At 43.3% G+C, this 22,595-nt stretch overlaps 1 protein-coding gene across 6 annotated transcripts in view; it reads left to right on the forward strand.

Moving 5' to 3' along the window:
- trappc9 (trafficking protein particle complex subunit 9) overlaps nucleotides 1-22,595 on the forward strand; it is a 118,346-nt gene that overhangs the window by 32,323 nt on the left and 63,428 nt on the right. For all 6 annotated transcript variants that reach the window (XM_078792056.1, XM_078792057.1, XM_078792054.1 and 3 more), the window contains 3 exons: nucleotides 400-552; nucleotides 6,039-6,157; nucleotides 22,008-22,150. In XM_078792056.1, coding sequence (XP_078648182.1) covers nucleotides 400-552; nucleotides 6,039-6,157; nucleotides 22,008-22,150 — 415 coding nt within the window. The remainder of the gene's footprint in view (nucleotides 1-399; nucleotides 553-6,038; nucleotides 6,158-22,007; nucleotides 22,151-22,595) is intronic.

Below are 22,595 nucleotides of genomic sequence, written 5' to 3' on the forward strand. Positions count from 1 at the left end.
GGTGGTGGCTGAAGTGGATGCAGCTGAGTCATTCGTCTGTGGTGTCAATTAGAGCCCCACGTCGAGCTGCACCCGGCCAATCAGCTACTTTGTTGAAAAACGCTAGTTACCCAGGGGTTGTCCTATTTTTTTCACATGTATTTGTCTGTGTAAGCTAATGCTTCTCACATAGTGGCGTGGGGCCTCTCTGGGGGGCCGGCACGTTTACTCCTGAACATGACACAACATGTGTGTATACTTTGAGTGGCTTCCATCAAACAAAATGTCTTTCATACTTAGTATAAGTGATTGCCTGTTGGTGTCATGATTATTATATGTGTGCTAGTATGTCTTGACACCGTTTTATAAATGGGACATTTTATGTTTTATAATGAGCTGTTGTTTTTTTTGTGTGTGCAGAGAAAGTGTTTGGGGACTTTCTGAGCTGGGACCTGGGGGAGGCCATCTCCCGCTTGCCTCTAAAGGCCGGACAGGCTGTCACGGTGACAGTCGGCATTCATGTCAAATTGGACTTTTCGGGCCAGGAGAACTTGTTGCAGGACCTCAACGATGGTGAGTGGAACCTCTGAAGTCATTGAAGCGGTTGAATGTGGAAGTTGCGGAATACATACATACCAATACCGATTAGAATTAACTGTACTTTGTGCACACTTGGAGGTAAGACCGACTCATGCTGCATTATTTGTGATGCTACAGCTAATTGTGAAAGTGACTAAGTAGTGCAATGTCTGCACTATTTGTGGAAAGGTATGCTAAAAATAGACTTTTCAGTGAAGTAGAATAGACATCAGTGGCTCTAATTGACCAACCCTGCTGAGAGGACCGGAACCCGTACTCCTCGCCACGCTAACGAGGATCTGGCTACCTTATTTCACATTCAGCTTAACAGCATAGAGGTCTTTGGGTCCTCAAACCTCCTATCTCTCTCCCGGATCTTAGCTTCCGCATATCCTCTCATTTGTATTCCAAAAAAAAAAAAAAAACAATTCTGACCTTCTTCTCTACCTGTTCAGTGTTCCTTCTCCAGTACTTTTCAAGTTCAAGCTCTTTCTTTTCCTCCTCGCCCCTGACCTCTCGCTACCTCCTCCTCCTTACTGTTGAACCTCTGTTGCTGTGATAAATATTAATGAGGGACCCATATGGACCGGACGTCTCGGTGTGTGTTTTGCAGACGCGGTTGACTGACAGGGTAAACACACGCGGCACCACATGTTTATCTCCGTTCACGAGGTCATTTAAATGATACTATTCCGCTGTTTTTAATTAGCTGAGCAATAATGAAGGCCCTGAATAAAGGAGATAAGGCACGGCACTGCCTAAATAGAGGCTGCGGATGCGGTTGTTATGGCGACGCTGGATGCAATTTGACATGTGCGAATGGAATCACATTATTATTGCTCCGGTGAACTTTAAAGATGTTACTCCTCAACTGTTGTTTGATATTAAAATGAACAGTTGAATTTGAATGAGACGTTTCTGTATGTTCCCTGCATGCGTGTTGCTCCCCGCCCCTCCCGTCTCCCCGGCACGAGCCAAACCAATCACTCCTCGGCGAAATAAACTGCATCACTAGTGGTGCACCGGTGTGTGAATGTCATCACTCACACCAGATATAAAACAGGAGGGGAAAAAGACAGAAAAAAAAAACCCCTCTGGTCTGCTGTGAAACGCAGAGAGATTTGCCTGGCAGTCAAACAGCATTGTGGGACCTCGTTTTGGCACAAGCGTCAATGCAACAGACGTTCGTTTATATTCCAAAGTTAGCCGGCATCGTCGTGATTAAATTTGTGTTCACTCAGAACTAAACACGGTTAATCCCTTTCAAACATAGGTGGCTTAGACGTCATATGGCTTCATTTCCATACTTGCTGCAACACTGTTGGAGAACGACGCCAACGTGGATAGAGATTGCTTTACCCAAGCATGGAGCATTCAGATCATTTCACACCAAGTTAAAGACAGCTTCTGGGTCTTACAGATGGTCATTATCAATGAAAATGCACAATTTGTGTCCCGCTCACTATTGTACCTTACCTGTACGGGATATGTAGTACCCACAAGGTTGCATTATTCAACTTACGGCCAGCTATTAGACCATGGTGTTTATTTCATCAAGCGGACGACTAATTGAGAAGTGGCATCTATTTAAATAGGCTCCTTAAAACCAGAATGCTCTGTTTTGGAACGCCTCTCATATATTTAATTAACATGATTCAGTTTAATGACTAGTAATGAATTGATTTGCAATGCTTTGTCTGCAGCTTCACTCTAAGCCGGGCGAGTGTGCGTCACGGCCTCCGCTGATAGATGCATTGTGTTAACATTAGCACTTATTTATAGTCACATCACCGGAGCTACTCTGACTGATTGTCATGCTATATCGGGACCGGTAACTAATCATATTCCTCTATTTAGAGATGAATCGATCAGTCTGATCTGTGTGGTTTTTTTTTTTGGTGTACTTGATATCCTTTGTCATCTCAGGTACATCAGACAAGGAGCACAATCTGCAGAAAACAGGCTGAGCCTCGCCAATATATCCTCAAATGAGTTTATCCCGCAGTTTGGCTCCGCCTAGAAACGACAACACCATAACTCATTATCCGGACAGCGGAGTGATGTCATCACTCGGGACAAATGGGCCTTGACGGGCCAGGGGAGGGGGGGGTTTATCATGTTAAACGGTATGAGTGTCGTACCTAATGACGGAGCTGCAGCCCACATTGGTGCCGTGACCGTCTGTGAGTAGGTGTAGTGACGGCTGCTCCGTCCTTGCGGCACTAAATAAGCAACCGCGGTACAGTATATGCTGTTGGATACACAGAAAAGATGCTGGCAAGCTCGCTCTCACTGTGGTATTGACTGCTTATTGCTGCTCACCTCCCAAAAAATGCAATAATGTCAGAGTCGGGTAAGATGGAACACCAGACTAGACTGACTAGAAACATGCTGCACACTATAAAAAGTTTCTATTATCCACCTGCATCTTAACATGCACTCGGTGGGTGCACTCAGGGGCTAGGGGGGTCAGGGCCAGGTGGGTTGACTGGCGGGGCTGGTGGTGTGCTTCAGCAATGTCCTGGGGTTTTGCTGGGGTGTCCGATGTTCCCACTCTTCTTTTGTTGTTTTGTCTTATGTAAGATTCTGTGATTATATGTGTGGGAAAAAAATCATTTATTGAATTGGTAACTGCTATGGCGTGGAGAAGGGGTAGGATTTAATAAGCTTTGCTTCTTCCTGCTCCTTTTCAGACATGTGAAGTAATGAGGTGTTGTGTGTATGCATGTACGTATGTATGTATGTGTGTGTGTATATGTATATGTGTATATATATATATATATATATATATATATATATATATATATGTATATGTATATATATATGTGTATATGTGTGTATGCATGTATGTGTGTGTGTGTGTGTGTGTGTGTGTGTGTGTATATATATAAATAGATATATATGTGTGTGTGTGTGTGTATATATATATAAATAGATATTGTAAGTGTATTGTATTGTAAGTCTATATGTGAGAAAGAATAATGTAACATAGTATGCATGTCTGAAATAAATTAAAAAAGAAAAAAAAGAAACATCATGATGCAAATGCGCCAATATAACAACAGCCATAACAAAATCCATTTACATCCCCCCCCCCCCTCGATTACTCCAGTCTCAGGTGGCTCTAGTGCCTCTTGGGACTGTGATCACAACAACCAAGAGCTAGACTCAACCAAGTGCTTTCAACAAGCTTGGAGTGCCCCCTCCTGAATGCGATCATAACAAGTTTTCCTGACCTATAACTTGATAATAACTCCATGTTTGCCTCTTTTACACAGCGTCTGGCACTAAACCGACTTTGCGTCGAATATCATACACATAACTGTCAAGTTTCATATGTCACAAATCTTCCCAGACTGCGGGCTTCTGTGTGAAAGCACAGCGTTTGCTAGGTTCTGTGTGAAATGATCAGGCGCATAAATGCAAGATGTAGTTTTGAAACTTGAAACTGAAACTTCACTCCTCAGCACCTCTGGTTCTGATATCGCCGTCTGTGCTTTTTCGACAGACCCATAAAATGCCAGGCTCGTTCCAAAAACTTAAGTCTTCCTCCCGTGAAGGCTTTCTTTTGTTGATTTTGCTGCGTCCTTGACATCATTGCTGAAAGTTGAACGAGATCAAAGTGATGGTATGAACGCTATAGTGTCAGATTTCATTGTCGAAATTGTAGAGATGATTCCAAACTTCTTTCCACTTAGTGTTGAAAGTTGGCTGTTTATGCTGTCACGGTACATTTTAGTTCAGTCTAAATGAAGCCGTTATGCTTTAATTATCACTCTGAGAGCGAGAGAGAGAGAGGGAGAAGGGGGAAAGAAAAAAACACTCTTCCAATTGCTTGCATGTGATTATACCAATTCATCCAGCGTCTGTTTGATGGAGCTGCTGCCACATTCATTCAGTCACTCCTGACACGGTGCTGCACTGCACTGACGTCACAGAGCCGTGTTGGTACATTTGACAGGAGATGCAGCCGTAGTGTTCATTCACAAAGCCACACCTGATGAAAATACGAGCTGGAAACCTCATATTACAAATATACAACATAAGGTGGCCAGAAATATTTCAGTATTGAACAAAGCAAAACTTGTTCTCAATCAGAAATCACTCCACACTCTTTATTGCTCTCTGGTTCTACCCTATCTTACTTATTGTGTGGAAATATGGGCTAATAACTAGAAAAGCAATCTTCACTCGCTAAATGTACTGCAAAAAAGGTCAGTAAGGATAATTCACAATGCCGCCTACAGAGAACATACTAACTTTTTATTTCTAAAATTGTCACAATCCGCATCGCCTCCTGTGTGACAGTTTTGTGTTTTACGTTGTTTCCTTAGTCCCGGTTTTCATGCTCTTATTTTGTTGTTCTTCCTGTGTTGGTCTGTCCTGCGTTTCGTCACTTTTACACCCTCTTCTACGCGCACCTGTTTCCAATTTGATTCTTGTATTTAGTTCAGCCAGGTGCGTTTGCCTTTTGTTGGTGCATTGTTGTTTGTTATTTGCTATGTGTCGTATGCCAGTGCTGCATTCACCTATTTTCAAAAATAAAGCTAAGCTTTTACCTGCACCATTCGCTTCATCTCTGCATCATGGGGTCGCATCACAACACCTGCATGACGAACCGTGACAAAAATCACAAATACTTAAACTTGCTGATATAGTTAATTTCCAAACAGCTAAAATAATGCATAAGGCTAAAAATAACCAATTACCTAAAAATGTCATCCAATACTTCTCTACAAGAGAGGAGAAATATGATCTCAGGGAAGAAGTACATTTGAAACACTTATATGCTAGGACTACGTTATGCTAGCCATAGCATTTCAGTATGTGGAATCAAACTATGGAATGGATTGAGTAAGGACCTCAAACAATGCACAACGATGAGCCAATTCAAGAAACAATACAAGCAGTTGATGTTTGCTAAATACAAGGATGAAGAGTCTTGAACCAGTCATGATGTGCTATATATATCACTATATTGACACTTACTATGGTACACATTATGTCATTGGATGCTCATATCACCTCGTACTTCGGTACGAGGTGCATTATTCAAAAAAACAAAAAAAACCTTAAACTGTATTATGGAAAGCAGGAAGTGAACAAATGTAACAGTTACTGATTGTAAAAGTACCAGGTGGAGGGGTAGGATTTAATAAGCTTTGCTTCTTCCTACTCCTTTTGGACGTGTGGAACTGTGAACTGATTATGGGATGCACTCAATTATACTATGATGCATGTTCAAATGAAATAAAACCATTACCATTACACCTGAGGTCCTGAATTAAGCCATTTATTTACACGTCTAACACAGATGGTGGTGAGGTCGTTTAAGAGGAATTTCAAAATACGGTATTGCTTCACAGACTGCTGATATTTAACTTTGCGAATGTTCCCCCCGATGCTCTGCCTGCCTCTGATTTGCAAATAACCTTGCTGCTTTTGCTGACTCGGCTCTGCTTTTTGTTCTTTTTAAACAGATGGAATCAGTGTGACAGGCCTGCCAATCTCCAGTCCTTTGCGTCAGGTCCTCAAGCCCAGGCCCGAAAGCAAGGCTGTCAGCGGCGAGTCCGGCAAGGGGGAGTACAGTCATATTAAGGTAAATAAATGAGAGTGAAGTACGGGAAAATAGCATTGCTTGGCATAAAAAGATGCTGTTGTTTTGATTTATATGTTTATTTTTGCTCCTTGATTCTAATGCCACTAAACCGCAGCAAAATAATAATAATGCGGAAGATATTATATTATACTATCCATTTTCATCCGCTTACGCGGGTCCGGGTTGCAGGGGCAGCCCAGACTTCTCAGTCCCCGGCCACCTCCTCCAGTTCCACCGGGAGGACACCAGGGCATTCCCAGGCCGGCTGTGAGACATAATCCCTCCAGCCTGTCCTTGGTCTGCCCTGGGGCCTTCTCCATGGGAGGAGGGAGGGTCCAGCCACCCTACGGAGGAAACTCATTACTCAGATTGGCTCAGTATCTGGCAACACAAGTGAGTAGTAACATAATTGTGTCAGCGGCATAGTTCTGGGCTGCACGAGTGCTGCCGACTCCCTGTGGGGGAAACATGAGTTCCAACATGTACCGTGACACCCCCGAAGCAGATCATGATCCCCTCCCTCGGATGCACCGTTAGTCAAAGAATTTCCTGAAGGGATTTGCTCCAAAGCTCACAGAAGTCAGCCTTGAAGCAGCATGCAAGGAAATGGCCATTTTATTTTCTTACAGTAGGGGTGTCTGCTAAATAAAGCCTGAGCAGAATGTACTGTAGTATTTTGGGTTTCCTGCCACATGACTCATTGTTGCTGTATTTTTTTTTTTAAGCACTCAGAAGCCCGGCGAGCCCTTTTGAGGCAACATTATTCACCGCCACCGCCGGCAATACTTTTTAAATGAGTGTACAAATTCCGCTTCACTGTGTTCTTCTTGCTGACCTTTTGCCACTCAGTCTTACCGACATTTTTGCCACCAAATTAGAAAGGAACGTCGGAATGCGAGCAGGAGGGGGTGGGGGGTGGGCGGGGGTAAGAAATGTGCCTCAGCCAGCTGAAGCACATCTTCTCCTCACCTCTCACAGCTCCGATGGAATCAGATTGTGTCTGCAGCAATGAGCGCTGAGCCTTTTGTTATCTCCAGAGTGCTGTGCTGATTGCCCGCATGACTGAAATGGCAGCTTTCAAAGTCCCCCCCCCCCCCCCCCCCTCCTTCGGTAGAATTTGGAACGATGGAGCTGCATCTGGGATAAGTTGACTGGCAGGCCGGGTATAGGAGGAAATAAGATAATACAGTCATTTCGCCATAATGTTCCTTCACTTAGCCTTCATATGACTTTAGTGGAACGATGATGTCACATGAAGAATGCGGCCGCTCTCACTTGTCGGCACGCGCGGCCAATTATGTTTCATCTGTCAAATGTCTACCTTGTTGCCAAGATGCACCTCAATGTGCTGAGGATCATGTCTTGTTACTGCAATGCAGATATTGCTGTCAGGGCGAGTGTAGGTGCATGTTCCAATGTCGTATGGTGCAACGGTAAGCTGTTGCCGCACCTCCGCACCTCCTCCTACCTGCATTAACACCTGGAATGCACTGCTTTCCAATTATTTCAGCAAAGATCCAGTTATTTTACATATTTAACTCATTCAATCACAGGCATTTTCCCCAAAGACAACCATTTTCTATGGCTATATAAACATGGAACCCACCAAAACCAAAATAGACTCCCATCTCCCAGTACTTCTCTACAAGAGAGGAGAAATATGATCTCAGGGAAGAACTACATTTGAAACACTTATATGCTAGGACTACGTTATGCTAGCCATAGAATTTCAGTATGTGGAATCAAACTATGGAATGGATTGAGTAAGGACCTCAAACAATGCACAACGATGAGCCAATTCAAGAAACAATACAAGCAGTTGATGTTTGCTAAATACAAGGATGAAGAGTCTTGAACCAGTCATGATGTGCTATATATATCACTATATTGACACTTACTATGGTACCCATTATGTCATTGGATGCTCATATCACCTCGTACATTATTTAAAAAAAAACAAAAAACAAAACTTAAACTGTATTATGGAAAGCAGGAAGTGAACAAATGTAACAGTTACTGATTGTAAAAGTACCAGATGGAGGGGTGGGATTTAATAAGCTTTGCTTCTTCCTACTCCTTTTGGACATTGGGTCCTAAATTATTTATTATATATATGAATGACATCTGCAAAGTGTCCAAGCTGTTACATTTTGTTTTGTTTGCCGATGACACAAATGTATTATGTACTGGTGGGGATCTGGAACATCTCCTGGTTACAGTGCAGAGGGAGCTCGGAACCATAAAAAGATGGCTCGCCACAAATAAATTATCATTAAACCTACATAAAACCAAATATATTATATTTGGAAACTATAAAAAAATAAAACAAACACAAATTAAAATAGAGAATACTGAAATTGAACGCGTAAAGGAAAGCAAATTTTTAGGAATTATTGTAGATGACAAACTCAACTGGAAATCACATATAAATCATATAAAAAACAAAATATCAAAAGTAATCGCAATACTATATAAACTAAAGTATATCCTCAATAAACACTCTCTACAATTACTATATCGAACTTTTATAGAGCCATATATTGTCTATGGCATTGAAATCTGGGGACACACCTACAAAACCATTGCAAAACCAATTTACATGATGCAAAAGAGAATAATAAGGATAATCAATCAAGCTGCTTACCAAGCACCAACAAGTAAATTCTTTTTACATTCGCAAATTGTAAAATTTTATGACCTAGTTGATTTCAAAACTGCGCAAATGATGTTTAAGGTAAATAAAAACATGCTCCCAAATGTTGTCCAGGGGATGTTTCAGATTCGTACTAGTCAATATGACCTACGAGGAATGAGTGTGTATGCAAAAGGGAAAGTACGAACAAATGTAAAGCAGAGATGTATGTCAATCAAAGGAGTAGATATATGGAATAATTTAGATTTAAAGATGAAAACTTGTGATACGCTAAATAGATTTAAACAACTATTTATAAACAATCTTATGAGTAAATATGAAAGGGAATCATGAGTACCAGAAAGCAAATTGTATACCGCATTGTATAGACTACATAACAGTTGCTGTGAGCCAAGTTGCAACCATTCCAGTTGTTATGTTTACATCATGGTAACATCATTTATAGGCAGACAACATGAGGGGGGGGTGATGTCGGGCATCGAGGTGAAGCTCTGGGAAGGGCGGGAGTGTGCTGTGGCCTCGTAAAGTGGACCCTGCCTTGTCTGGCCTTCCCTGGCTACTGGGGGTGTGAGTCTGGGTCTCAGGTGCTTCAGCAGCGGCTTGCTGCTCTCTGGCTGGGCTGGGGCCTCAATAGCCGCAGATGGCGCTTGGGGCGCCCAGGCTTGGTGGGTGCTTCTTATGGGAGCATTCCGTGTGGCCTCACAATAATGAGGTAAATGATGGTTGGACATCGGGTGTCACGTTGACCACATGTTGGTAACATGTCTGTGGCACGAGGAAGAGGTCTGTTGGATAACAGAACAAACAATCCATCCAAATGTAGGCCCGCCCAGGGATCACACATAATTGTGGGTCCAGCCAAAATGGCGTCTTATTGGAGGGCAGCGGGGTGTGCGGGGACTGCTGGGGTGCTGGGCACTCGGTGGGTGCACTCAGGGGCTAGGGGGGTCGGGGCCAGGTGGGTTGACTGGCGGGGTTGGTGGTGTGCTTCAGCAATGTTCTGGGGTTTTGCTGGGGTGTCCGATGTTCCCACTCTTCTTTTGTTGTTTTGTCTTATGTAAGATTCTGTGATTATAAGTGTGGAAAAAAAAAACAAACAAAAAAAAAACCACAAACTTATTGAATTGGTAACTGCTATGGCGTGGAGAAGGGGTAGGATTTAATAAGCTTTGCTTCTTCCTGCTCCTTTTCATGTGTAGTAATGAGGTGTTGTGTGTATGCATGTAGTATGTGTATGTGTATATATGTATATATGTATGTATGTAGATATTTGTGTATGTATATGTATGTATATATTTGTGTATGTATATGTATATATATGTATGTATATATATATATATATATATATATATATATAAATAGATATTGTAAGTGCATATGTGAGAAAGAATAATGTAACATAGTATTCATGTCTGAAATAAATTAAGAAGACTAAGACTTAAGAAGACATGTGGAACTGTGAACTGATTATGGGATGCACTTAATTGTAATCTGATGCATGTTCAAATGAAATTAAACCATTATCATTACCATCTTTCATCAGGAGAAAAAGGTTTGTTTCTACCTAAGCTGTTCTTTAGTAATTAACAGTAGAACATAGGTAAGTTTCATGAAAAAAATCAGCTCCCAACTAAAAACTGGAGAAAACTGTTTTTTCGTGAATATATTTGACACAAATATTTTAGCTTTAATATGTAAACAAATAGGCTTCACTACACATCTTCAAATAAAGCTTATTGTCGTATTGCTTGCGTTACGTTGTTAAGATGTTTTATGTGATACAGTGCATCAGTCGTGTCAAGCACAGAGTTCCATTGTATATGTAAAATTATGGCAGCTATGTCGCTGAAAATATTGTTGAAGCAAAAAGACAGACCACATTATAGCTCAGCTTAATCCAAAGTTTGGAATGAGAAAGTGACATCAGCTAAAATTGCTGTATCATCACTGCTGTGTCATCTTTTAGCCACAAATATCTGATATTTTGGGCATTTAAATCTGGAAAAACAAGCTGGAAAATCCGATTTTTGTTTTCAATGCATACCAGCGTTAAAGTGAATGTTTGTCAGCATTCTGACAATTATCTGCGTTTTGATGCAAACTGCCTGCTGCTGCTGGCAGTGAGGTTTAATGAGAAGCGGACAATTAGCTTGCTGCACGACCAGATGGCCTGAAGGGATGTGATTTTGGTGTATTTGTGATTTGTCACTACTAGAGACAACATTTGCATTGAATTTATGATCTGAATCATATATTACCGCCCCCTCCCCCAATAAACACAAACGTGGCTCGCGGCGTCTGAGCTTCTTAGCGCTAATCACATTGTGTGAAGAATAAAAAAAAAAAAAAAAGAAGGACCAGAGTCATCGTCTCTTCTGCCTGCCAGCCCCGAGTGCTATTTTTAGCCGCCGAGCACCGCCTACGGCGCTCCAGCTCCCCTCGCAGAGACCGATCCCAGCTTGCGATACCGATATTTATAACTGCCACAGCTGTCTGCCCAAATGTGATCCCCCAGCTTAGCCACCAAATTCTGTTTCTTGGCTCGGGATTAAAAACGCTTCCTCTCCTCCTTCCTCGCCCCCCCATCTCCCTTGGCTTGTTTATCATAATCATCATCATCATCAGGTGCAGTTTTGACTTTGAAATAGCATCTGCTTTTCAAGGTTGAGCTTCACTCTTGTGCTGCTCATATGTTGCTTATGCTTATATTACTGTATACAATACAGTAAAATGAGTTAATATGAGCTAGCAAACAATGCCCATCGTTGGGATACATACTCATATGAGGGTCGCAGGGGGTGCTGGAGCCTATCCCAGCTGTCTTCGGCCGAGAGGCGGGGTACACCCTGGACTGGTGGCCAGCCAATCACAGGGCACATATAGACAAACAACCATTCACACTCACATTCATACCTATGGATAATTTGGAGTCGCCAATTAACCTAGCATGTTTTTGGAATGTGGCAGGAAATCTGAGTACCTGAGGAAAACCACACATGCACGGGGAGAACATGCAAACTCCACACAGAGATGCTTGCCATATTTTGATGATTTAAAACATTACCCAAACGTCTTTCCTGGGGCGCATTGATGCGTCCTTGGGATGGCTGTGTCTTCCAGCACATGTGATGTGTGCTCCAGCCCCCGGGTAAAAAAAATGCTGACGGAAAAACAGCATCTTGTTGATCTCGGTATCCACTCTTCAGTCTGAGACTAGCGCAAACGTTAAAAAAAGCAAATTGAAAAACAAAAGACACCAGAAAAATGCTAAACACACTGTCCCTCCTGTTTTTACTCCCTTTTTGCAAATGCATCATGGCCTATTATGACAATTTGATAATTACTTCACTCCCCCAACCCACCGGCGCCACAAATAGATTGCAGTTCTGTTGGAAACGGTACTTAAGGTGGCTAATTGCTTGTCGTAAATAGTTTAAGCGGTAGTCAATATGATTGTTGGCTGTGGTTAAGCTTTAAGATTGCTCTTGCTTTACGTTGCATGAAGTATGGGACTACCACGCTTCAAAGCTGTGGACAGAAAAAAGCAATTGAGCATAAAAAAAACACATGACAGGTTGTGAATGGATGATTCTGCATCATTTATGACACTGCAGCGCACCGACCGGGGCGCCTCTTTGGTACCATTCAGATTGAAATGTGAAAGAACTATCTCGAAAAGTTTCTGAGTAGGAGTTCTACATTATAGCAGCACCTCCCTCTCTGTCCTTTTCCGTCCCAGGCTTGTGACAAACGCTTGCCTCAGTGAAAGATTTGGCCTTATTTAACACAACTGTCTGCAGCGACGCCTCAGGGGGACAACACGCGGACTAAATAAACCATCCATCCTCTTGTGGCGGCGAGCTCGGCGCAGAGCGCGGCGATCTGTCAAGCCGTGTCTATTTTTAGCCCACGCCGTCAGGTCTCGGAAAGTTTACTGCTGCTGAGCGGCCTGTGCTTTGCCCGGAAATGTGAGATGTGAGGAGGTAATTGAGACAAATTGAAAAGAGGGATCATCATCAGTGTGGTCACGATATCAACGCCCAGACAAGTATGATTAGCACAGACTGTTTCATTAACGATTCCAAGCCCGTTGGCGACAAACCCTTTTGCACCAATTCCGGGTTAGCTCTATCAATCTGGATAAGGTTGTAAAGGCATTTCTAAAGCTTTGGGACTCCAGCAAACCACAGTGAGAGCCAATGGTGAACCTTTCCAGGAGTGGCCAGGCCACCGAAATGACCCCAAGAGCGCAGCAACGACTCATTCAGCTTTTTTGAAGGCTTTTGAGAAAAAAAGGCACACAAATGAGCTTTTTTGAAGGCTTCGCTACGAGTCTTAAATCCAAGCCCCTAGCAATTGAATTTCCTTGCACTTAAAGTCCCCCCTGTTATGTAAAACTGAAGAAGGGTACCCAAGGGTGTCGGGGCCAGTGTGAGTGTATATGCTAGCTCAGTGGGACAAAGACTGGTATTCTGCCCAAGATACAGGTATTGGACTCCCGAAGACTGGCGTAAAACCATTTTCTCTGATGAATACCTTTCTGATTGTTTTGGACGTATGGGAAAAAGCTTGTCTGAGAGGAAAAAAAGTTGAGCGCGACAGTCAATCCTGGGTCATGCTAACAGTGAAAGCATCCTGAAGTCATGAGAGTAACTTCTCCCAACCATCCAAGAACAGTTTGGTGACAACCAAGGCTTTTTCCAGCATGATGGAGCATCTTTCCATAAGGGGAAAGTCTGACATTTTGGGTCTGTGGCCAGGAAACTCCCCAAAGTACTGACATTGTCGTCATACTGCTATCATTGATGAATGAACTACTATGAAATAATGTGGTGATATCGACTTGATATTGACAACGCACTCCCATCACATAGATGACCTTTGGCTAGTGCTTGTGCAGAGGATCTCTAAGAAACTGCAGGGAGCTCCTGGCACATAGAGGATCTTGGACTCGTGCTAGCACCGTGCGTCAGATGATGAGTGAGGTAAAGTGAGAGGATGGATGACCGCAGAGTGGGAGTGGCCTATCACGAGCTGCCATCTTCCTGTGACGTTTGCTTTCATCCCTCTCATCGTCTTGCTGTTACCTTGGCTGGTTGGCTTTATAACAAATGCCTCCTTTTCCCTTTTGTTATTCCACAAGCTGGTAATTGTATTAATCACACATTACATTTTCATTTGGCTGCGCTACATTTTACTGCACCCCCCAAAAAAAGACAGTTGATCATGTTTGAGTGAATTCAGAAGCGGTGCACTTGACTTCCTTGGTGAGTCAGCAAACCTATTGGCTCGCCCTGTCAGAAGCGCATTGGCGGGGAGTCAGCACAGCATTTTCCGTCAAATTCATAGAGCGGGGGCCGTTTCATTCCTGGCAAGACGCGTAACAGTTCTGTTAGGAATTGGGATCTTTCCAGTTGGGCTCTTTGTTTTGGGCTAGCTTATTGTTATGCACCTGAATGAAGTCAGTTATATTTGTTGAAGTGCCTCTCTTTTTGTCACGTTCACATGTTGGCCGTCATGCCTCCCAGCCCCCGTGTTAGATCACGGTGATGTTTCACCATCAGCATCAACATCATCAGCATACGGCTACTGAATTTCCTCCTCCTCAATATGAAGTGAGCGCTATACATCTCGCACCAGATGACCTGCCGTTGCTGCACAATAGTGTTATCGCTGTAACGTGTCACCGGGGGCGCTTTGTCGCTAACTGATGGCTAAAATGTTCTGCTCCATTAAGGCTTCAACCTCAGGGATAACACTAACAAAAAAAAATTTATTTGTAATTATCATTCATGTAAAATGCAAAGCTCCGTCTGGGCTCTCGGGCAACTTTTTTTTTTTATGAGCTCCTGCTAGACAAACCAGTCGCGAGTTGCTTGGCTTTATTGGGTCGTGTTATTGGAGTGCTGAACTGTATAAAAAGGAAAGTAAGTAAACCCTCGCACTTAAAGTCCCCCCCGTTATGTAAAACTGATATTTTAACGACCTTCTAATGTGTCCCTGGAGCCTCTTTATCATATCTCTTACTTGTTAACTCTGCTTTTGAGAAAAAAAGGCACAGAAATGAGCTTTTTTGAAGGCTTCGCTACGAATCTTAAATCCAAACCCCTAGCAATTAATTTTCCTTGCACTTAAAGTCCCCCCGTTATGTAAAACAGATTTTTTTAATGACGTTCTAATGTGTCCCTGGAGCCTCTTTATCATATCTCTCACTTGTTAACGCAGCTTTTGAGGAAAAAAAGGCACACAAATGAGCTTTTTTGAAGGCTTCGCTACGAGTCTTAAATCCAAGCCCCTAGAAATTCAATTTCCATGCCTTCTAGACATAAAATAACACACCTATAATCATCTTTACAATCATATTAACCATCCATCCATCTTCCATGGCAAATACTTCAATGAACTGTTGGGGTACAATAAGCCCGAATGCCCAGTCAGCCTCATAATGGATCCACGATAAAGTTGGCTCCTCTTCCTGTGCGTGTCTGCAGCTGCTGTATGCGAGCCTACTGGCATGTAATTAATAGAAAGTCAAGCATTCCATCATACTTACTGGGCTTGAATTCATGTGTGAAATGCAGTCAGCTAGGCCGAGCGTGCCTCCATATGCCGCCGCCCTCGATGGCTGAATCGCTGTCGGGACCATATTGCAGTCACCCGGAACGGGATATTTAGATACCGCCATGCTGAACCATTCATTTCACTTGCTTTCTTACTTGACAGTTGGTCGTCGGTGATGCTCGTGTGTGTGTGTGTGTGTGTGTGGATTTAGCAAGGTAAAGTGAACAAAATGTGCTGGTGTTGGCGCAAATGTCCGCTCATGTGTTGCAATGTAATTCATCATTATTTCAAGCTTTACGGCCCCTCTGGATTTCAGCTCGACTTGTCCTATCTTCTGAAGCTTACTTCACATTTCCATGGCTGACTGGCTGTTTGTGCTACATGGGGGGAGGGGGGGGGGTGGCATGTGCAGTTTTTTTTTTCTCCCCACTTCTTCTTACACCTGCTGGCTAATGGAGCGACACCTGCACACAACTACCGGATCATATGAAAGAGCTTCCCACCTGCTTGGGTCAGAGTCACACACCAGACCCCTGCTCTGGTTTGCCTTGCATCATCCCACACTCATTTTCAACCCGTCTCTTACTGGATACACACGAGAATACGCCAAGACCGTCAACTTTTTCAAATTGTCCTCGTGTTATAACGGTCTGCGTCAAAAAGTAATGAAACCGAATTTTGTAGTTGCCGTCTCTGACTCAAGAACGCCTGACTCTCCTGAAATACTACATCAAGAACCAAACTTTGACAGTCAGAAGGAACACAGTGTGAAGGTATAAACCCTGTGGGCAGAAATGTCAGGACCATCGTTAAAATGGACTGTTCCACATTGGATTTTTGGCATGGTCTCTGAGAGCACAGAGTATCTCATCGTCCTCCTGTTCATTGTAACCTCCAGGGTCTCTTAATTAGCAAAAAATCATTGGCGATAAAAGCTGTGGCTGAAGTATCATATGTGATCAGAATCCAGCAGCTTTATTTGTGCTCCTCGTCTTCCGTGTGGAAGTGGTACATTTTTGACTTCTTTGTCATTCTACCCCACTCAGTTTCTTAAGTTTTAAGAAAATTTGAGAGACTACCTTGTTAGCTCGCTAGCTTGCTGTGCGGCCATCTGCCCCGTAATCGGTGCAATGTGATGTAAACAAAGAACAATAGGGATGTAAAAGTGACTATTGGGGTGTTATGTTGTGTATACAGGAGTATAATAACATGTATTTAGAAGGTCATAAACAGGTTTTTTGATTAACTCTGAAAATATTTCATTTCTTTATGTTAAATTGGCTACAGTTGCAAAATAAGGTTTGAATTCCACTCAATTCCACCCCTAATCTGTAAACGGACAAGAAGACTACATTGATTTTTTTTTTTTTTTTGGCAATCCTCCTTACAAGATTTCCCCCCACAGGACAAATGGGTTGACATAGAAAGCGAGCTATCGCCAGGATGTTTTCTTCAAAACTTCACACTGTTGTACCTCCCTTAAGTACCCTGGGGGGCGAGTTGATTGGCTCTGTGATTGACAGCAGGTGTACACATGAGATGCGGTCCCAGCAGTACTCCAGATAGAGACACATCGCACCCGCAAGTGCCCTCAAGTAATTTCTCAGTTTTCCACTGAGGCCACTACCACCAGATGACTAAATATCTCTCCTGGCTGGGGGGCTCCTTTTGCCCGCTACTAAGCAGATGTATCCCTAAGCAGGGTTCAATCCTTATTTTAAGGACAATTAGGTACACAGTCTGCCTTTAGACCACCTCATCAAAACACACCATGAGCCTTTAGCTGACATTACAACACTCAGCTCTCATATGCAGTAAAATTGTCGGCTTTATGCAAAAGAAGAAAGCGTGCCTTATCCTATAGCTTCTCAAATGAGTGGAAATAAGGCTGTGAGAATGCTGAAGTCATCATTAGCGGGATATGAATGCAGCTAATAAGAAGATTCTCGGTGTTTGTGTCTTCACAGGTGTGCACTTAAGGCATCCCCGTAGTTGGACTCTTAACAACACAGATGTTGTTTTCCCATTTCATCATTACGCTGATTTGACGTATGTACCCGTAACAAATTTTCAAGTGCAGACTCTTCAGACTCACAGCCACATTTGTCATTTGTTGTGCTGGACCATCTTGAGAAGTCACACCCCAGTGATAAATGGCAGCATTAGTAGTATTCCATCAGCGTGTTGGAGACTGCCAAGCGGCCCGGTTTCCCTTGGAGGGTTCATGCAGTGCTTCAGAATGTCACAGTACGTGTTGGAATTCACGTTTGGTCTCAGTGAACCGTAGCTCCCCACCGCCTGCAGCATTCACACGGCCCCGTATCATGTTTCTACCACCGCCATGCTCATTGGGCCAAGACTGATTTCGCAGAATCTTCAAACTTGCTGCATACTTGGACAAACCGCTATGTGGTCCAGTTTCCCACAAGCGTTGGAATTAATTAATTCTGCCTCCTAGTGAACCGCAGCTCCACAGTGCCGGCAGCACTCACACAGCCCCGTATCATGTCTCTATCACCGTCATGCTCATTGGGCCAAGACTAATTATGCAGAATCTTCAAACTTATTTCATGTGCCGGGTGGTGGTCCTCACAAGCAAAGGCTTTTATTTTGATGGACAAACCGTAATGTGGTCCAGTTTCCCACAAGAAGGGTAACATGCGGCGCTCTAGAATGTCACTGTCATGTTGGAATTAATTTTTCCTCCCAGTGAACCGCAGCTCCCCAGTGCCGGCAGCACTCACACATCCCCATATCACGTCTCTACTACCGCCATGCTCATTGGGCCAAGACTGATTTTGCACTCTTCAACCTCGCAGCATACTTGTCATTTCATGTGCCAGGTGGTCATTTGTGGTGGTCCTCAAAAGAAAAGGCTTTTATTTTGATGGACAAACCGTAATGTGGTCCAGTTTCCCACAAGAGGGGGAACGTGCGTCGCTTTAGAATGTCACTGTACATGTTGGAGTAAAGTTTTCCTCCCAATGAACCGCAGCTCCCCAGTGCTGGCAGCACTCACACAGCCCCGTATCACGTCTCTACTACCGCCGCCATGCTTGTTTTATTTTGACTGCCATGGGGTCCAGTTTCCTTTAGCAGGGGATTGTGCTCTGCTTCAGAATGCCTTATTCATGTTTACGCCTCCGTGAACCGTGGCTCCCCACTGCCTGCAGCATTCACACAGCCCCCGTATCATGTCTCTACCACCGCCATGCTCATTGGGCCAAGACTGATTTTGCAGAATCTTCAAACACGCATCATACTTGAACAAACCGTCATGTAGTCCAGTTTCCCACAAGAGTTGGAATTAATTAATTTTGCCTCCTAGTGAACCGCAGCTCCCCAGTGCTGGCAGGACTCACACAGCCTCGTATCATGTCTCTACTACCGCCACCATGCTTGTTTTATTTTGACTGCCATGCGGCCGCGTTTCCTTCAGGAAGGGATCGTGCACCGCTTCAGAATGTCTTATTCATGTTTATGCTTCCATGAACCGTGGCTCCCCGCTGCCTGCAGCACTCACACAGCCCCATATCATGTCTCTACCACCGTCATGCTCATTGGGCCAAGACTGATTTTGCAGAATCTTCAAACTTGCAGCATATAATTGTTATTTCATGTGCCGGGTGGTGGTCCCCACAAGCAAAGGCTTTTATTTTGATGGACAAACCGTCATGTGGTCCAGTTTCCCACAAGAGGGGGAACATGCGCCGCTTTAGAATGTCACTGTACATGTTGGAATTAAGTTTTCCTCCCAGTGAACCGCAGCTCCCCAGTGCGGGCAGCACTCACACAGCCCCCGTATCATGTCTCTACTACCGCCACCATGCTTGTTTTATTTTGACTGCCATGCGGTCCAGTTTCCTTCAGGAGGGGATTGTGCACCACTTCAGAAAGTCTTATTCACGTTTACCCTTCCGTGAACCGTGGCTCCCCAGTCTCGGCAGCACTCATGCAGTCCCACAGCATGACATCACCAGCGACTACCTGCTACTGCTCATTGCTAACATATGTCTCAATGGAGTCGATCATTGTACCACGTAGCTAATCAAGTGTTGTAGCCTCTGTAACAGGATGTGGTGGCTCGGGAATGTGAATTGCATCACTGACAAGTCTATGGAAGGAGTTGAGTAGCGGTCAGGTTATTTTTATTAAAATAGGTGAAATCTAAAGTTATCGTGGTATTTGCAGCCTCAGCGAAAAGGCTCAAACTGATTTAAGAATGCAGTAGTAGTAAAAAGTTTTAATTGAGGGCATTGTACCAAACAAACTGTTATCGTAATCTCTCTGACCTATGTACGTGGTCAGGCTGTTTGATTTGGCAACAAGCTCACTTCTGGCACAGTCAGCTTATTACCGCCGGGGCTGGTATGATTGAAAAAAGGGTTCCCGAGGAGCCGGAGAGCTGACAGAGAAGAGGTTTGCACAGATGAGGAACTGTAATCTGTAACAGGCTCCAAAAGGGGGATCAGTGTTTGCCAGCGTCCCTGAGACAATCATGACACCCCTGGAGACTCGTGCCGAAGCCATTAGTGCTATATAGACAACCACTTGATCACAGCAGCTGCACGGGACCCACTTCCTGCCGCCTGCAGATTTGACTGTACTTGCATTCACCACTCCCGCGATAGAATTCTTATTAAATGTTGAAAAAGTTCTCAAATTGACACTGTTTCAACCCTTTGAAATATTCACAGCCTGCACTTGGAGCCAGCTTCCTCCACCGCTGTGCAAACAGTGTTTAAATGTGCTTCAGAAACGCCATTGTCATTACAGATTTCGGCGAGAGATATGTTTGTTTGTGGTTTTGAAAGGCACGGAAGTGGAGAGATAAACACAACTCATCACTTGGGTTCAGCTTGGCTTGCTTTTTTGCGAGTGTAAATAAAACTTTTGGCCCTGAGACGCCAGGGAAGCAAGTTGGCGAAAGACAGATTTATTGCATTTATTGGTGCATTGTGAATATGACTCAAATATTTCAAATCTGCCCTGTGTTTTGGGCTGATTGATGACTAGTTGTCCGTATAAGTATAAATAACTAGCCTTATCAATGAGATAGGCATAAGCGTCACATTGTAATGTGTTGTTCTTGGAAACAAATGACTAAATTAACTAAAATACAAATATAAGACATTCAGAAAATGATGCATATGTAGTATTCAACCCTGGTCACTAGGTGTCAGCAATGTTACATTGATGAGACAATAGCCATGGCATATTTTCTCTGATTATGTCTTTTATATTGGGTGATATGAGTGTAAAGTTGACCATAGGGGTGTTAGTTCATGTGTAGAGGGCTCTAATTATGTTTATATTTGTACTTTGATTGATTGATTTGTTTTGCTTGTCATGGTTTTTTACGCTTTTGTCTCACATTTGTCCTCTCTCCAACCATTGCAATCACATGTAAATGCGGACTTGTCATTTATGCAAATTAGATGGTCCTAATGTCAGTCATTTCCCTCCCGCAATCCAACATTGCCACAAGTAGATTGCAGTCCTTTGCAAAACTGATCAGAAGTGGTGCAAGAAATGATCCCTGTGGCACACCCTGATATATACTTAGATGTCAACAATCTAAATGACGTGCAGATATTTGCGAGGGGGTGTATTGGAAACATGAATACAAGAATCCAAGAAGTGATCCCTGTGGCACACCCGTATTCATACTGAGATGTCAGAATTACTCGGACAAATGCCCAAAAATGGCTTATTTTATCACTGTTAGGATTGTAGTTTTCTTTCAATGGGTTGCAGCTGATTCCATCATTTTAGTCTTTATTAAACATTGAAAAACAGATAAAAGTACAAGCGTTCCTCTTTATGGTGGTCGGTCTACATATAATCCCTGTTATGTTTTCATCTCTCTTTACTCAATGTGCGCTGCCTCTGTCGTTTCATCGTAATTGGCAACAAACGGAGCCAGCAGGCTTGGAAATATTCCGCTCTGTCGAGGGGAATAGAGCAGCAGATTTCCTGGAAATTTGGGCCGCGAAGAAACAGCCAGTGCCTCAATCAGCAATATGTGCAAGGGATGATGTATGTTCTCTGGGAAGAACAGCAGAACCTTGGATGCTCCTTTTGCCACGCTTCAGCCCCATTACCTGAGTCAGCTCGCACTTTCTCACCATAAACTGACACTTTTAATTTCCCTATCATTTGCCCACTTGGCAGGGCATACACTGTTCCTTTTCTTTGTGTGTGTGTGTGTGTGTGTGTGCGTGTGTGTGCATGTGTGTGCTCCTATCGCTATGGAACAAAGCCAGCAATTCCCACCCACTGTGCCCACCCAATTCTATCTCTCTCCGTACAATCTAGAAAGCCACATGTTGAATCCAAATCTTTGGTTTGAGCCACCAACTGTATGCGTAGGACCGCTTTGCTTGAGGCGTCCACGCCATAATAGCGTGCTTCCATTTCATTTAAACGACACAATATCTCTGCTGGGGTGCATTTATTATTTTCACAGTAATGACTTTTGATGCATCTGTCTTAAAAACACTGATGAAATGGTGAGATGCTGCCTGAGAAATCTGACCTCAATTACACCAAGACCGCCGCACTGATATTATTTGAATTGAATATTATTTTTGTCACATTCCTAATTTCATTGTTGTTTTTTTTTTTTTTTTGCAGACTTTAGAGGCAGTCCTGCACTTCAAGTACTCCGGAGGAGCAGGCAAAGTGGAGGGCTACTACAGGGAGCTGTCTGTCGGGGTCCACGTTGATGTGGAACCCTCTGTGTTCTTCACCAGAGTCAGCACCCTTCCTGCAACCAGGTGAATAACGTGCTAGCATACGAAACACACTCATGACCTTCTGTATTGTGTAACAGTGTAATTCGAGTTATAGATCAGAAGTTGTGCGGGAAATTATTCTCATTTCACACCCTAAGATATACCCTGATGTCAAGAATCTAAATCTTACACCAACATTTGCATATTTGAAGTTCTCAACTGCATTTTTTGTGAAATATTAAGTTGTCTAAGAGGTGATCCCTGTGGCACACCTTTACATGTACTGACATGTGAATAATCAACATTACTCATTTAAACACGACATTTGCATATTTTAACAGCTTATTTAAGGTTACAGCGCTCTTCTTGGTTCTGTATTGGTTGTCCAAGAAGTGATCCCTGTGGCACACCCTCGCTGACTTGTCAAAAATCAAATCAAAATTTGAAGTTCTCAACTGCATGTTTTGTGAAATATTAAGTTGTTTTA

The sequence above is a fragment of the Doryrhamphus excisus genome, linkage group LG7, assembly GCF_037039965.1.
Source record: "Doryrhamphus excisus strain RoL-2023G ecotype Guam linkage group LG7, RoL_Dexc_Guam_v1.1, whole genome shotgun sequence".
Taxonomy (NCBI): Eukaryota; Metazoa; Chordata; class Actinopteri; order Syngnathiformes; family Syngnathidae; genus Doryrhamphus; species Doryrhamphus excisus.